The sequence below is a fragment of the Parasteatoda tepidariorum genome, chromosome 9 (genome assembly GCF_043381705.1).
Source record: "Parasteatoda tepidariorum isolate YZ-2023 chromosome 9, CAS_Ptep_4.0, whole genome shotgun sequence".
Classification (NCBI taxonomy): Eukaryota; Metazoa; Arthropoda; class Arachnida; order Araneae; family Theridiidae; genus Parasteatoda; species Parasteatoda tepidariorum.
This window is the reverse complement of record NC_092212.1, coordinates 73,668,273-73,685,587: the sequence shown is the minus strand read 5'-3', so window position 1 is coordinate 73,685,587 and position 17,315 is coordinate 73,668,273. Positions and strand designations below refer to the sequence as shown.

The following is a 17,315-nucleotide window of genomic DNA, read 5'->3' as shown; positions in this document are numbered from 1 at the left end:
AAGACCAAAAGTGTTTTTTTTTATTTTTATTTAACACTGTAAATATCTACCATATCTATATAAAAAAAAAACAAAATAATGTATAGCCAATATAATTATTGGCTATACATTAAAGCTTTTCAAATAATTGCTTTATTGCAGATAAACAGAAAATATGGAAAGCACAGTCAATATAACTTTAATGCATTTCTGCATTCCCATTCAAATTTTCTGCATCTAAAATAATCAAGTTGTATAAGCAGTATATGAAAGTAATATAAGTTAAATGGAAACAAAATTTGTTGTATTAATGTTATGTTAACATGTGTGATATATTTTCTGTTTTCAAATCAATTTTCCGGATATCAGTAAAATACATTGTTAGACGAAAAAAAAATTGGTTAATAATATCTAATACTTCTATATTTCATTTCCGTTATGAGGCTCATTCATTTTTTTTTGTTTTAAAAATTGCCCCTTACTAATATTTGATACTTTTATACCTTTTAAATCATTTTATAATTATTTTTTTTTTTTGAAAAACATAGTCATAGCAAGTGTGATCTATATATACCCCTTAAATTCCATATTTTCAACATTTTACATTTCAGCATTTATATTTTCACCCCCATGTTAATGTTATTGCTGGGGATCACAAATGCCCTTGTTATTATATACCTGTTGTGTTATACTTGTAAAAATATTGTATTTTAGGTATTTCATGTAAATCATATACACTTTTATCCTGTTTAATGTGTTAAATAAACTCATATTATCAAAATTTTGTATGACTTGTTTTATAGAATAGGCAGAATTATCACTCAAATACAAATTTTCTGCACTCTCATAGTTATTATATTTTAAAAATGTGGTTTCATACAACTTGCTTATAGTTTGAGTAATTTGAAATAAATGTAACGCTTTCCTAATTAAAGATATCGTATCTAAATTTGTGAATTTTAATAAAGTTTATTCAAGGAGCCTTATTAAATGATATATGAAGCTTATTTATTGCAAGAGAAAAAAATTCATATTTTATTATTGCTAGGCTAACAGAAAGAATTTAGAAAATTCCATACTTTATGAAATATTTTAAGATTGGAATTTAATTTAAATATTACAAGATTTGACTTCTAAATATCTCATGCTGTTCAATATTTTTTATTTAAATCCACATTTCAACTTTTGTTAAATACGGCGCTGAAGATTGCATGAGTGAAGTAATTATAGTAAGACACATTGGCTTCAAAATGGACAAACTTTTTAAAAGTGGCCAAGTTAGCACATTTTGGGTAATTATTTACATGTTCACTTAATCCTTTCAAACCTAAAATTATTTACGATGGAGATTTTATAAAATCCTTCAACAGCTGACCCAATGTTTGAGTTTACGACTACAACTCTGTACCCTTGCAATTTTGAACCCAATTTTGAAAACAAGGAAAATCCTGGATTAAGTATTAGGAGAAATTTACCTTTGCTTTGGTCTTACTGGTAAAACTAACCCATATTTGCCTAAGATAGAGAGGAAAACCTCTCATAGTTAGCCTGACGGAAAGGGGATTCTAACCCACTATCTGTCTGCCACTGAGGATATTTTACGTCAGTACTGTGGTCGGTGCGAGCCAGATGCAGTATTTGTATCCACCAGCCATCACGGAGATTCAGACATGGGTCGCCTCATTGGGAGGCAAGTGCTCTATCCCCTGAGCCACCAAAGATGAATATCTATATTATTTTTATAGTTTTGAATAAAAAATAACAAAAAAAAAAAAACATTTCCAATGCGATCTTAAGACAGGGACCCCCTAACCTTTTTGATCAATGATTCCCAAAAATTTTATAACTCTCCTATTTCTTTTTTTATCATTTAAAAAAAAATTATATAAAAAGAAAAGCATCTGTTTCTTAAATGATTATTTTTTTTTGTTGACAAAATCAAATTTTTACCTAATTCAATAAGTAGGATGTGTTTGATGACGCTTGGAATAAGCAATAGGTAATTATAATGCTTATACAATAAGCAAAGTTAGGTGTGAAATTTGTTAGTTTCAATCTTATATGATATTGCTTCAGAGTTACGCATTCAATTTATTTCTTGGCTTTATTAAAATAGAGTCAACATGATTGAAACCAGATTCAACCATACATGAGCTTGATAATAATAAAAAGAAAATTTTGCATTTCAAAGTTTGGAGGCAAAGTACTGCATTTCAATGCTTGACTATTTTTCCGTCATATTTATATTCAGTCTAAATATACTCACAGTTAAATTATTAAAAAGGATCTTTACTTTAAACAGTAAAAAAGGATGCATATATGCTGGAAGAGAAATTAAACTAGGTATATGAACTTATAAAAACTTTACTAAATAAGGTTTTATAAAAATTCTACTTTAATAATAAAAAAATAAAAAAACTTTTCTGCTTTTAAAATAAAAATTGCATATAATAACTATATAATTGTAAAAACAAAGAAAAAGTAATTAATGTGACTTTTGCTAACATTATAATTACAAACAAATCACATTTCATTTATATTATATTTACAAATGGTATTTGAGGAGCATTAGTATTTGTTCATCAACCCTTAATTAAGCTAGATCTATTCTCAGGGACCAATATTCACCACTTTGGTGACCCCTGTCCTAAGGCAAGAGAAGAGCCATGACTCCAGAGAGCTTAGTTACTAATACCAATTTTCTGGGATAATAATAGAAAACATCTGTCTTGATTTCAAAAAAATATACAAATTGAAATCTAAGAAATATTTTTCATTAATTCTTTAGCTGACTGTGAAATTTTTGTAACTCATAAGCTCTTATTTCCTTGATTTTGGCACTAGAAAAGGCACAAACTGAAGTTTATTTTCCTGCCATTAAAAAGTGTAGACAAAATATTTGCTGGTGGTTATAAAATTACCCTATTATAGTATTTTCCTTAAAACACGATAGCTTATATTAAAGGAATATTTAAGAATATGCATGCTTCTTTTTAAAATTTTTTTTTAATTATTCATTAAATTAATTATCCAATTTTTCAAATCATGTTTTTGCTACTATTATTTTAGTACAAATGACATAAAATTTAAAAGGTCAAGTTGTTAGTCTTAGTTATTAAAGATTTTTTATTTTTATATACTTCAGCTTTAGGTACTTGAGCCTCTTATAAAATGATTTTTAGTATGGAAATGTTAAGTCACTTTTGTGTGTGATTAATTTTAAATGTGTATTTTTCACAGTGATTAAAAGGAGGGGTCTGGATATCCTATCCTAGACCCTGTTTTCATTGGATAATATTTTTTAAAAACTGACTTAAGAACAATATTTTTCGAAACTATTTTCCATCCATCATTTTTCACAGATGTAATAAATTACTAAGATATGCCTTAAACATGATATTTCATATGCAAGTAAAATTGTAAGACAAGAAAAAATGTGTGTGCCTCTTACAGCAAATAAAGTACAGAAAAGTGAAAACATGATAGGCTAATTACAGGACGCTTACATAAATGGCACATTTTTTTTTACGAAAGTCTGAATAGTGGAGATTTAAGAATAATATAGTAAATAAAACATAAGTATAAACTTTGGTTTTTATGCTAGCAAATATTTTTAAAAATTCAGCAAGTTGTGTATAATATTAAAATAAATAGTTAGAAACATTTAGCTCTAAATAATTACTAAGCAAAGAATAATCAATGTGACTTTTTAATTTTGTTTATTTATAAAATCATCTCATACTTGGATTAATTTTTAAATATATCATAAAAAGATGCATATTTGTTAATTTTAAATAATTTTATTATGTTCATAATATGAAATATCTATACACAAACATGTGTGGATCCAAATTTACAACAATATCTACAATAGAAAAGTATTTGGGGTACAAGTTTCCAAAATAAAATAGAATTTAAGTATTAAGGTTTTTACATAGTAGGCATCACCTGAAGGTGATGTTATTTTTTTATAAAAAAAACTTTAATAAGTCTTTGTGTGTTATTATTAACACTCTGCTGTGTCATACATACCGTGGCATGCGAGCTGGGAGTAGGCTATCCATGCTTCAAATGTTTGCAAAGGTCTAGAAAATTAGGAAAGCACAAATTTATCCAAATTTTACATTAAAATTTAACACGGTGAGAAAAGAAGGCTTTTAAGATCTTAAAAATCAATCAAAATTCGTAGAATCAGTTCTTTCAATAAATATGGACCAGTCAAATATGAAGCATTTTAAGATTTAGAGCTCTTTATTGCAAAAATAAACACACAGCTAACTTCTCCCCTGCTTATGTAAGAATTTTTTTTTTTTAATTAAATAGACGAAATTTAGTGTCTTACGTAAATATGCAAGCACATTTTAGGCCTCTCCCCTTGTAAGAAAAAAAAAATTCATTTCACAGAACCAAGTCTTCCATTTGATGATTACATTATTGAACAGTATGCAAATAATGCTTATGTCAAGTTATCATAAATAGGCAGGCTCGTATTTTTTTTAGACAAAAAAAATTGTACTTTTTTTTGCATGGGTAACAGTATTTGGTCTAACATTTTAACCTCAAACAAAATTTACAATTTAGCATTTGGCTTCATGAATTTGACTTTCTTATATTATCTTATAAAGCATATTCTAAACTATTACAAAATAATAATTCTTTCATTTACATGACGGTTCTCTTATTTCTCTAGAGAGCATAGTTTAATTCTTTCAGTCATGTTTAACTAAAGCAGACTAGTTTAAAAGCTAATAAAATTTTGTACCACTGGAAAAAATTTCTGGGAGCTACCAGATACCATTGCGTAATTTTTTTTATTATTAGTAAAAATCCACCTTTTTAAATTCTCGAGAAAAAAAAAAGATTAATTTGTATGCTTTTTCTTACCAATGCAAATGCCATTTAAAAATACATTCCCATGAATTCAAATCACACATTTAGGAAGTGCACTGTATTTTCCTGATTCTAAATCAAACATAGCGTTTTGTATTCACACAATTTAAAAGCCACTATTATGGTACATGTTAAAGTGACTTAAAATTTTATCACAATATGCATTCACGCAATTTTAAAATCAAACACTGAGATTCATATTCATGCGATCTTAAAAACAAACATCGAGATTCGTATTAGTACAACTTTAAAATCAAACATCATTGGAAAAAGTTTCCAATTGCTATTAACTATAGCACATAACGTTTTTTAAAAAAACCAACCATACAAAAAAAAAAAAGAAGGAAACATTTAAAAGTAGAGGCTTTATTTCCTAACTGGCGTTGAACAGTCGGCCCAATTCTTAGTATGCGATTAACAATGTTCAATTCCGTAACCTTGTAATCAAAACTTAACTTAATCAAAAGACAAGGGAACTTCTGAATCAAACATTGGGACAAAGTAGTCTTGATGAGAAGACTTATTTATGGTCGCATTTGGGTTAGACAGAGAAGAAAACAACAAACACCTCAAACGGTTAGGCTGATGGCAAAGAGAATCTATCCCATGATCCCTCTACAACTGAGGATATTTCACATCAGCACTGTTGTTGGTGTGAGTCACTGCTGGGATTCGAACCTATTTCACTTCATTGGGAGGCGAACGCTCTATATCCTCAGCCACCAGGTCTTACGCTTTTCGTAGTAACAGAATTGATAAAAAAAAGTCAATAAAATTTTTGCTCCAAAGCTCGTCTTAGTGGAAAAAGAGGAAGGACAAAACTACAATCGGTATCCTGATAAATTTGATTAAGAGTGTATACATAAAGAGACATACAAATACTGTACTGTTGGTCAAACCCAAGAGTTCTTCTTGCTACAAAGTCTGGAGCTGTTTGCTGAAACAAAACAAAACACATTTCAAAGAGGAAACTTTTAAAATTTCCCTCGTCGACCTATTTTCAAAAATGTTTTTTTTTCTTTTTTATGTTTGATGCACACAGCTACTTGAAATAGTTTTTTATATTAATAAAAGTCATCGATAATGCTATTGATGATGAAATAATTGTTTAGTTAGACAATTAAAGTAATCATATTTTGCTTTTGCAAGATATGCATTATACGTAAGTCAACATATAATAATTTAGTAGAATGTAATTTTTGCACAACTGTTCCCTATACAATTAATATAAATAAAATCTTCAGCTTCTAAAAGGTTTTTTTTTTATATATATACATTTTATGCTTTACTCTCTGAAATAACATGAGTAAGCTACTAAGTATATGATGTTAAATTTCATAATAATTGAAGAATGGAAGATAAGATGAATGAAAGAAAAGAAGAAAGAAAAAACAAAAACACAATCATTATTTACACATTTAATGAAAGAAAAAACTCAATCATCATTTACACATTCAAACTCCTTTCATTTTGGGACATTCTAATAAACCTATCACCATGGTACTTCTTATCAAAATACCAAAATAGTACTTTAATTGAGCATCACTGGCATCAATTATATCTTAGCAATTTTTTTTGCACCTGATACAGTACCCTACACTCCTGATAAAAAAGTTTAAAGATTCTTATGCCATCATGACAGGTTTCTTAACTTTAGCATCCAATTTTTCATTAGTGCTAGCATATCCAGTACCACCCCTTTGTAGAAGGATGATGTCTTCTTCTTTCAAAGCTTTTCCATTGGTGGGATCTATCATATCTTTTCGAATCAATTTCTCCACACATTCCATGGTAACAACGTTGCCAGAGGTGCGTAAAACAGCTGTTGGCAAAGAATTGCTCAGTACATCATGAGTGACAGCACACATGTAGCGAACTTTCCGGGCAATTAAAGCTTTTTTCTCATCTGGATCTTTAACTTCCGTAAATTGAATAGGAATCAAGTCCTTAGCTTTTATAGGTTTGCCACTCATGGGACACAAAACGGTTTTATCAGGTTTTTTCATTTTTATTTTATCAGCTGCTGGTGTTAAAGCTGGGATCCAGAAACTAGGCAGAACTTTTTCCCTTCCATTCGTAACATTTGATATACTGCTAGTTGAATCATCACTCGATGATGTGGAAGCAATAGGTTTTGTGACAATGCTCTTTTCAGTTTCCATAAACTTTTGAGCCCGGGATTCCTCTTCAGCTTTAGCCAGTTCTGTTAATCGATCTGCTTCTTTTTTCTGATCTTTCTCATATTCTTTCGTGCGGCGGGCTATCTCTTTTTTCTGATGGATAATATACTCCAAAATGGCTTCTTTATCGTATAAATACCCATCAGGCGTGATGACAGGGTATCTGCAAGGTTGTAAAGTCAAACAGCAACAATCAAAGTCTTTAACGGAGTCCTTGCCTATACGGCTTTGTAAAGTGCCATAACCACAGGCTTTATTGTCCTTTTTCTTTTCGTGATAAGTATAAACTGCTCCAGCCGTGCAATTTCTAGCGTGTCTTGTCATACTTTTATGTTACAAATTCAAGATATATAATTTATTAATGATTAGAGCAATATTTCTTAAGCAGTACACTTTTACATCAATATTTTCACTTACTGTTTAGTGTTTTGTTTCGGATGTGTACTTATAAGCATTTTAAGATCTGAGGATTCGATAAAGTATGTAAACGGTTGGTTGAGATAAAGAGATAAAGGATTTATGATGCTATACTGAATAAACAGTTTAAATCAGATAATCAGTTTGAATTTTGCGAACTATTTTCAGCAATAGCAATGAAATTTTGATCGTGTCACAGTTATGACACAAAAAAATGAATTTACTTTCAAGAAGAAAATTCCTTTGTAAAATAAAGATAAAGGTTAAAATAAACTCTGGTGAACCCATTTTTGTATCATTTGTGAAATTTTATATTAAAAAAGTTTTAAAGAAAATTATAATTTAGTAAGTTGTAACATCTGGCAACGACCAGATTGGCTCAATGGAAAAGTGAATGTCGGTATTTGTTGATATTTAAAGTGCTATTTAAAGGTATTTATTTAAAAAGATAACATATAAAATCCGTATAAAATAATAAAAGCAATTATTATTTTTTTGTAGAAAAATAATTTGCTTTTTATTGTGCAGTTATATTCTTTTAATATTGCTTTTTTTTTACAGAATTTTTATTACTTTTAAAATAAGAGTTTATTAGTATTAATTATCTGTTTAAAAATCCCCTCTAAAAATTTTAATAAATTCTCATAAATCTACTGTTTTTTCTCTTAAGCTTCCATTCATATTTAATGTAAACAAAACACTCCTACAATTAAAGGAGACATGAGATACCGTTATGTGTAGGTGGGCGGCTGTCAGATAAACGTAATTATTTATTCAAATAGAAGAATTTCTGTCTATTTTTGTGTTACTTGAAATTTGAATTTTTATTTGTATTATTAATGGTAATTTTCTTTAGTCTGAAGTATTTGTTGTTCTTATAAGATGCTAAAGTGTTAACTATTTAAATGATATTATGAGTTTTGGGGATGAATGATTAAATTCCTCTGTGTTTCATAATTTCCTTATAGAGTTGTGCTTTAGACTATTTGATTTCGTCTATTTATTATTTAGGGTCTTGGATTTGGCATAAGATTGAATTAAATTTCTTATGTATTCCTTTTCTTTATTATTTTTTCTACTTTGGCAAATTAAGTTTTCATTTATCCATTTAGTTTAATTATAAATTATTTTAATTTCAAATGAATAATAGAACTTTCGAAATTTTATCACATTTGAATAAATAAATGTGTTATTATTTAAATAAATTTATACCTGAAGTACATGAATATATTCTAAAGAACATATGAGTCATCTTTGTTTACATTTGATTTTTATGTCTCTCTTTTTTTTAATTATTTTTGTTTATCAATAAAATCAATTGACTCTTTTTCCTGTCTTAAATGTAGTTTCTGCATACCAATTAAATACTAAAAATGTGTTTAATTAATTCATATATAATGCATGTATGAGTCATCATTGTTTACATTTGGTTTTCAACTTTCATTTAAATTTTATTGTTAAGTATATCTTTATTTTTATACAAATATTGCAAATTTTATGTGAATTTCAGGCTTGTCATGTAATGTGAAAAATAATTAATGTTCATTCATTCAGTTTTTCTTTTCTATCTAAATTTACTTAAATTTAGTTATAATTTTTTTTTCTTCTTCTGCTATTGTTTGTAAGAACGCAAAACTAAATAATGATTACAAATACAACGAGTGTAAATTAAAAATTTTTTTTTTTTCACATGCGGAGTGTCATTTAAAGTTTTATGTTGATTCAATACCTTCTAAAAATTAGTTGATGTTGAAAAGAATAAACTAATTTTTATCTTAGGACATATTTAACTTATATGAATATACATCTAATTTGAAGTATTATTTTATACAGTTATTCTGAAAAATAAATTAAGACTTCTTTTATGTTTTGATAATAAAATCATACAATTAAAGAATATTCTGCAAACACTATGGTAGGTATTTTAACTGTTTTCATTGTCAAAAAAAAACTTAGTTGGTTTGTCTAATATAAGGAAGTATTTGTCTACTTTGAACTGGGAAGTTTACTTCAGTAAAAGAGCTATTTTTAAAAAATTATTTTTTTTACATCAAATCCAAAAATTGAATTGATGCCATGGGCAAGGGTGCCGGCAGAATAATATAAAAGGGGGGTGCAACCCTCTAACAAGCTGCCCCCCCCCAAATTTTTTTTTTTTAAAAAATATTCTGTTATTACATTTTGTTTTGTTATTACATATACTTCATCTGTTAATTTTTTTAAACATTCATTTCTTCGTTGTTAACAAAATATTTAAGAAAAATAACGAATTTCTTGTATGTAAAGTTTGCCACGAGAAACTGTATTGATGTTGCTGGCATAGCTATTGACTTTGAAACACAACTAACTACAAACAGTAGTTTTGTATACTAACGTGTTTGTGCACGCTTGGAATCGGAAAACATGGAATCCAGTGTTTTCATCACAAAAAAAAATGGGTGAGAATTTCTCACCCTTTCTCAAACACAGGGTGAGATTTCAAAAAGTTAAGTGAGATTTCTAAAAAAACACAAAATCTCTTGAAAAAAAAAATCATTTCTTTAATTATAATATATTTTTAACGTCTTCTACTTTTTAAAGCATTGAATATTTTTGATGCATCATCATAGAAGATTTTGCCTTTACAAGGTATTTGTCCATCTTGCATAAGTGCATAAAAAATTTGAACGTCTTACATGAAGAAACCTTACCTACGGTAAACGCGTGGTTGCAGACAAATGTGTTCTGAAAGGGGTTCCGTGGTTGTGTTCTGTTGTTCTAAAAGGTTCTGAACAATACTGGTAAATGGGGAAGCTAGATAATGGGGCAGATGTTGAAAATAATGAAAGATCCAGTAAGAAAAGTGTTATTCTAGTTGAAACGGATTTTATTCTAAATGGCGTAATTCGAAGCTTTTTCCAAAATGCAAGATATTCGCGAATTTTGAAATTGATTTATAGAATGCGCGAATTTCTCGCGGTAATCATTTTTTAATGTGAGAAAAGAAAAAAGAAAAAATATGCGAGATTCTCGCGTTCTCGCGCTGTAGTGAAAACACTGGAATCGGTCTACAATGTCTCACGAGAGATTAAGTAGTTTATGTGTGCTCAGTGTGCATAAGAAAAGAATCAAAGATGACTCAGAATTCATTGAAAAAGTTATAAACAGATTTAGACTGCAAACAAGATGATTACATTTCTTGTTTGATGAAACATTTTTTTAATTGTTATGTACCAATAATTATTTAATTATTTGTTTTTGAATAAAAATATTTTTGATAAAATTCTTTTATCACAAAATTGTTTTTCTGTATCTCTTTAGTTGTTTAAAAAAAAAGCCAGGGAGGTGCAAGTGCACCCCCTTGCATCCCCCTACCGGCACCAATGGCCATGGGGTTTCATGTTGTTCACCAAAATGTTAAGTTTTTGAGAAAATAATTTGCAATGTTTGTTCGGTGATTAATAAGAAATCTTAATAGTTTGATCGTAATATTGGGAGAATTTGTTTACCATTTTTTTTTGTAATTACAATTTACTAAAAAATAACTCATTTTTTCACATATGAATCTACCATGTTTTTGTAATTTAATTTCTTTATTAATCATAAGATCGCATAGTAAAGAAATATTTTCAGGACTTCCTTTACATTTTTATTTGGCATAATTGCCTTTTAAATAAAAATCTCTTGATTTAATTTTTGTTATTAATTAGGTGATGTTATTTCTTTGCTAATAATGGAGGGTAAAGACGACTGTGAAGTATTCTACGATTGTCCTGAAATCGACAATGCTGAAGATTATGATTATGTCTCTGTAAGTACAATTTTTAAAATGTTTCTATTGAAATAATGCTTGAAAACCTAAAGATATGTTTAATACACATGAACTCTACTCCCAGAAAATTTTGTCACCATCGTGGGAAATTTTTTTCTTATGCTTTTTCCTACCTATGTAAATGTGATTTAAAATTACATTCCCTTGATGTTAAAATGAATACTTCAAGATTCGTATTGACGCAATTTTGAAATGAAACATCAAAATTCATATTCATGCAATTTTAAAATTAAACATCGATATTTGTATTCATGCTTTTTAAAGATCAAACATCAACATTTGTATTAATGCTGATTTTAAAATCAAGCATCGAGATTTTTATTCATGCGATTTTTAAAATCAAACATCAAAACTTGTATTAACGCAGATTTTAAAATCAAATATCGAGATTCATATTTGCATGGTTTAAAAATTGCACATTGAGATTCATATTCAAACAATTTAAATAAATAAATAATATGTTACCTACATCTATATTTTCATTAGAATTTAAATGTTTTCTTTCAACCTTCACCTTTTCTTGCCTTTCTTGACTATAAATATTTTTTTCTAAAGCACAAAGAAAATTACCATTTATTCGGTATGATCGGTACCAAACAAATTCTTCAAATTAGTTGAATTTGAGCCTTGTTTTTTTTATTATTATTATCATTGAACTAAAGTNTTGAGATTCATATTCAAACAATTTAAATAAATAAATAATATGTTACCTACATTTATATTTTCATTAGAATTTAAGTGTTTTCTTTCAACCTTCACCTTTTCTTGCCTTTCTTGACTATAAATATTTATTTCTAAAGCACAAAAAAAATTACCATTTATTCGGTACGGTACGATCGGTACCAAACAAATTCTTCAAATTCGTTGAATTTGAGCCTTGTTTTTTTTATTATTATCATCATTGAACTAAAGTCAAACTAGTTTTTTTTTTGTTGTTTTTTTTGTATCATACTACTCACAATTTTACTTTTTTACAAAAAGTAGTGCATCACTACAACTACAAATTCTGCAAAAAAAAAAAAAAAAAAAAAAAAAAAAATTAAAACCTTAAGAAGCTTTTTTAAAAAANAAAAGAATTGAAACCTTCAGTAGCTTTGTTAACAAACTTGTTTGAAACTAGCATGCTAGTTTCAACCACTGCTACAAGGCTCCCTTCTTGTCAATATACAAAACGATGTTCAATGATTAATTTCTAAAATGTTTTAAACTTGAACTATTTTTCTGTTGCCATAGGTTATTTTTGCATAATATCCAAATTGTTATTTTCAGTATTTATTCTTAGTTGGTAGATAAATATTGATTGCATGAAGAAAAGTGGTTAATCTTTTGAGGGTCTGAAACTTTCAATCAGAAACTTTTGTTACTGGAATTGTGATCATCTTATGCACATCCATGATGAATGCTTTATCTTAAAATTTTTCAAAGTAAAAAGTGGTTGATTAGAAGCTGTGATGTTTAAGAGATAAGAACTGTAAAAATTTTAGTGGTTTATATTATTTCTTTTCTACAGTTCTTTTTCTTATTGTCCCTGAAAGGATTAAGCACGAATTAAATAAAACCTTTGTGAATAGAATACTTGGGAACAACCACACAGGTGTTTATTCCGCTAATTTGTGGAATTCTGCGAATCAATAATTTATGTTCTAACGGGATTTTCTTGGAGTTTCCCTATTCTAAAAATGAATTTTCATTACTTACCCAAAATCTCGTTAACAAGGCATTTATTTTATCCTTACCAGCACCCTTTTTTCTCTCTAATTTCTCATTAACACGCAATAACGACTTTTTTACTCAGATTTGTAAAAGACAAATGCAATTTTGGATCTTTGAGAAAATAAATCCAAAATAATTTTGGCTAGAATTAATGAACTACTGAGGCAAACATTAATAATTGGTACTGTTAAAAGTAATTCTGAGATGACAAACATATAAAAGAGTCTTCACTGGAAAAAATGTTTTTTTTTTCCTCATTTTTTTAAGCTTATGTTTTAGGGAGTAGCAATTTTGGGGAAAATTTTGATTTGTAATCGAAGAATTATTTTACCAATGAGATGTATTTGCTCCCTTTTTTATTTGACTACAATTAGATCAAATTAATTTTTAATATGATATAATGACATTGAAATCTCGAATTGCTTATTTCAGTAATCTCTTTTCAACAGACTCAATGCCATCGTTAATCTTTGTTTTAATCTTATTAGATAAAAAATATTTTTCATAAACTCGTAAAATTTTATTCATAAAGCTTTTATGCATGAAAATGACAGTCTTAGAAATATCTTTTATGTACAAGAAGAAAAATAATTACGTAGTTAAAATAAAGAGAAGAAAACTACACATTGAGAAAAAAAAATTCGGATTTCTTTTTCCAACAGTCAAATGTCTGAACAACACCAAGTATTCTAAATATTGAAAGTTTTTAATAATTGCATAAATTTTATTGCATATATACAATTGTATTTATAAATTAGCATTGTCATAATAAATTAGCATCATATTTTTTTCACATATTCATACCTGCCAAGTCTCCTGTTTTTTAACAAAATCTTCTGTATTTTGCTTCTATCTCCTGTTTACCTGCATATTCTCAAATTTCTACGTATTTGTTGAAGAAATTAAAAAAGAAAAAAAAATTGTCGATAAAACATCCGCTAACGCCAAAAATACTTCTCTTATTCCTCAACAGATGATGCTGCAGTATGTTGGGTATTTGTAGTTTAAGTAATTATAAATAATGGTTTAAAAAAAATCTTCTTGACATTAAGATTTATAAACATATTTTTTACTTCGCTAAATATAAGTGCTTATATTATTTCCAATTTTGAATGTCTCTTTTTGACTTAAATGTATGCATAATGTATTGAAACTTTACTCGTAGCCCGAAAAATGTCGCTAGTAAAATCTCTGTTATTTTATTTCTCCAATGTTGGCAGGTATGCAAATTGAAAAATTCATTTTCTCAAAAACTCAATCTATTGAAGGGATTAAGTCCTTTTAGTACTTTCAGCATTCTACATAGTCATTTTAAAATGACATTAATACTTTGTTATATTTATTTTGTTTTACAAGTTTTTATTCCCTTACGATAATTAATTATTTTATCATCCGAAGTAGCGCGCCGCTCATTTTGTTTAGAAAATGAATCCTGTATTACATAGAGTGCTTCGAAAATCCCAAAGTAAGATGTATTTTTAAAATCCTTCTCAAAAATGAAAATGAGAAGTATGAACATGGGGGAGTCGCAAATTAATATTTAAGCGAGGAATGAACAAAATCGAAATCTGACTAATTACAATAGAGAAACGCGGATGCAATAAATATCAGGAATCACGAATGTAATAACCTCCAATAAAACAGGTTTAATTGGAGGTGTTGTTGTTACTTATGCTATTTGCCAATACCAGTAAGCCTGTTTGAAATCAAGCAAATTTTTAAGGCAGAGGGTGCCTTTCTTGTTTTTTCAGTGGTGCCACTATGGCCAGTAATATGACTTTGGACACACACACGTCACAGCCCGTTTTACAGGGAGAACCCAATTATACTCCATTCATTCATCCACAGATCATAAATTTGGTCTGAAACTGAGAACGATTATTCTCTAATTCAGTTCCCCCAGAGGAGTAGAGATTGCAATAGAGAATTGAAGGTTGAAACTTGAAGATGATTCCATTAATCATTTTTCAACTCTGTTTATGTTTGCTTTCTCATGCAATCAAATCTATCTTGTCGTTTATTACATTTGCCTTTTTTTTAGTGTGGTTTGTATGATTTTGTTTGCCTTTTTTTTTCCTCGATGAAATAATTAGCGACCACCAATGTAAAGATCTTTTTGCTTTCATTTATGAAATGGATCCTGACAAAACATGTTAAGAGCGGTCTATATGTGACACTTTTTATGTTATCTGTACTTTGTTTAATATTTTTTATCTTATGTGGCACTTATATTATCAGAGGCTACTATTATACTATTTAGCTTACTATTTTTGAGCTTGGGGCTGCTAAAGAATGATATTTTTAGTTGCTAATTTTAGTATAGGCCCTGAATAAACCAAATGAAAGATTTTTTAAGAAAGGTTGCTAGTTCTTTTGGTTGAACTTTATAAATTTAAAAACGGAAATTAAAAATGACTCGGAAACTTCGTAAGTTAAGCGATCACTTTATAAGATGATAATTTAGAGATTCAAAGGTACCGGGATGGAACATTTTAGTCTATATTTCTAAAATTTATTATTGAGTTAAAATCAAGTGAAATTTGGGTATAGGAGGGGGAAGAGGATTGCATGTTGTTTAATTTGACTTAATTGTGTGTTGATTTTGTGTGCAATGCTTAGTTTTTTTTACGTAGAAATAATTTGACATTTAATGATACAGTTATACAAAAGTTGGGTCTGTCACATCATAAAAAATTGAAATAAACTATCGTGTTTGAGAATTGCTATTTGTTATTCCAAGGGAGAAATGTTTGAAATTAGTAACAAGTGGACTGATATCAAATTTAAGGCATTTTCTGACAAAATAATATTTGTAATTTCATAATCTGTTGGCTTAGATGTTTTTCTCCCCAAAAATTTATACGATTAGAGTTATTATGTATCATGTTAAAAGAATTCGTGAAACTATTTATTTTATATAAATTTTTAACAAAGAGCAATCCTTCAAAATGGGCTGCCCAAAACGAAGTCATATTTCTTTTTTTATATCTTAGTAATTTCTACAATATAAAGTAATTTTGAAACACTTAATTATTTAAAAAAAATTCATTTCGTGATAAATTTTTAAGATATCTTTGATTTTTTAAAAATTTCCTGATTAAATTTTAATCAAATGAAATCGATGGATAATTTTTGTTAAAGCAAATTTAGAATATACGACATTTTTAAAATTTGATTGCTCAGAAATTATTCGAACGTTTGCTCTCAAATTTTTGTATTTTGCCTTTAAAATTAGATTCTTTAAAATAATCAAGAAATTGTATACATTATATTTTAAAATTTCCCTGCCACTGGAAATTAAAAAAAAATATTTTAAAATTTTTTCGATTATTATTAAATAAAAGAAAAGGCAATAAATATTTACTAAAAGTTTTTTTTTTTTACATGGAATTTTCTTTGGATAAACGAACTTTATAATTGTGTGCAAAAACTTTTCAATTCGCTTTAAAAAGTTCTCGAGGTATGACGAAATACGCAAAAAGAGAAATTAACATTAAGGGACCACATTTTGGACCTCTCTCCTGCTCTAACTATTGAAACCATATTTCCTAAATTGTGGTTACCTTCTATATTTTGAGGATCAAAAATATAAATCCGTCAACAAAAAAAAGTATGTTTATTCAAAGAAAGTACGTTTTTGTGTCTGATTTCGTATTTTAAAATATCGTTTGAACCAATTAATTCCTTTGAATCATCAAAATTGAGTCCTTGTACATAAAAATCCGATTATTAGATTAAGAGTTATTCATGGTGTTCCTTTCTCTCTTTTTATTTTTTAAATTTTTTTTTGTATATAGTACAAGAATTATTGTACACCATAATTGTGTGATATCACATGTATGACCAACTATGATCAATTTTATAATTTCAATTTATTTTCAAAACTATTTTAATTTTAAAACTGCCTTCAATTCGAAAAACAACCAAATGCGCTTTGAATATTCTCACTAAGTATTTTGCGCGTCAATAAATAGATGGCGCCATACGTCGCATTTCTTAGCTTCAGAAATGTCTGGAAAAAACTCATTTTTTGTTTCATCCATCCCTATCTATCTTTGTTTAGAAGCCAAAGTGTTAATAGGTTTTAATTGATCTTTAAATAAACAAAGAGGGTTTGATTTTGAAAACTTTTAAAACATTATTCAGCTTATATGGTCCTTTATAAACGATGTTTTTTTATTATTTATTTATTATGATTAAAGAATGAGATAAAATATGTAATGTTATTTATAATTTATAATGTTATTTTTATTATTAATATATTATTTATAATATTATTAATATATTATTTATAATATTATTAATATATTATTTATAATATTATT

At 27.8% G+C, this 17,315-nt stretch overlaps 2 protein-coding genes across 4 annotated transcripts in view; one reads left to right on the top strand and one right to left on the bottom strand.

Moving 5' to 3' along the window:
* Window positions 1-6,272: 6,272 nt before the first annotated feature.
* On the bottom strand, window positions 6,273-7,746 carry LOC107451442 (nitric oxide synthase-interacting protein homolog). The gene has a single exon (XM_016067528.3). The coding sequence runs from the start codon at window positions 7,371-7,373 to the stop codon at window positions 6,495-6,497; it is 879 nt and encodes a 292-aa protein (XP_015923014.1). The 5' UTR covers window positions 7,374-7,746; the 3' UTR covers window positions 6,273-6,494.
* A 39-nt stretch (window positions 7,747-7,785) lies between these two features.
* The window catches only part of LOC107451439 (patronin), a 125,200-nt gene continuing 115,670 nt past the window's right edge, over window positions 7,786-17,315 (top strand). For 2 of the 3 annotated variants that reach the window (XM_071185331.1, XM_016067522.3), the window contains exons 1-2: window positions 7,786-7,898; window positions 11,156-11,256. In XM_071185331.1, coding sequence (XP_071041432.1) covers window positions 11,179-11,256 — 78 coding nt within the window. In that variant the 5' untranslated portion in view covers window positions 7,786-7,898; window positions 11,156-11,178. Of the gene's footprint in view, window positions 7,899-8,090; window positions 8,229-11,155; window positions 11,257-17,315 lie in introns of those variants that run through there. The other variant, XM_016067523.3, reaches the window with a different exon arrangement.

Bases quoted from the DNA above. Each gene is read 5' to 3' on its own strand.
- LOC107451442 (XM_016067528.3), bottom strand. From the start codon at position 7,373: ATGACAAGACACGCTAGAAATTGCACGGCTGGAGCAGTTTATACTTAT.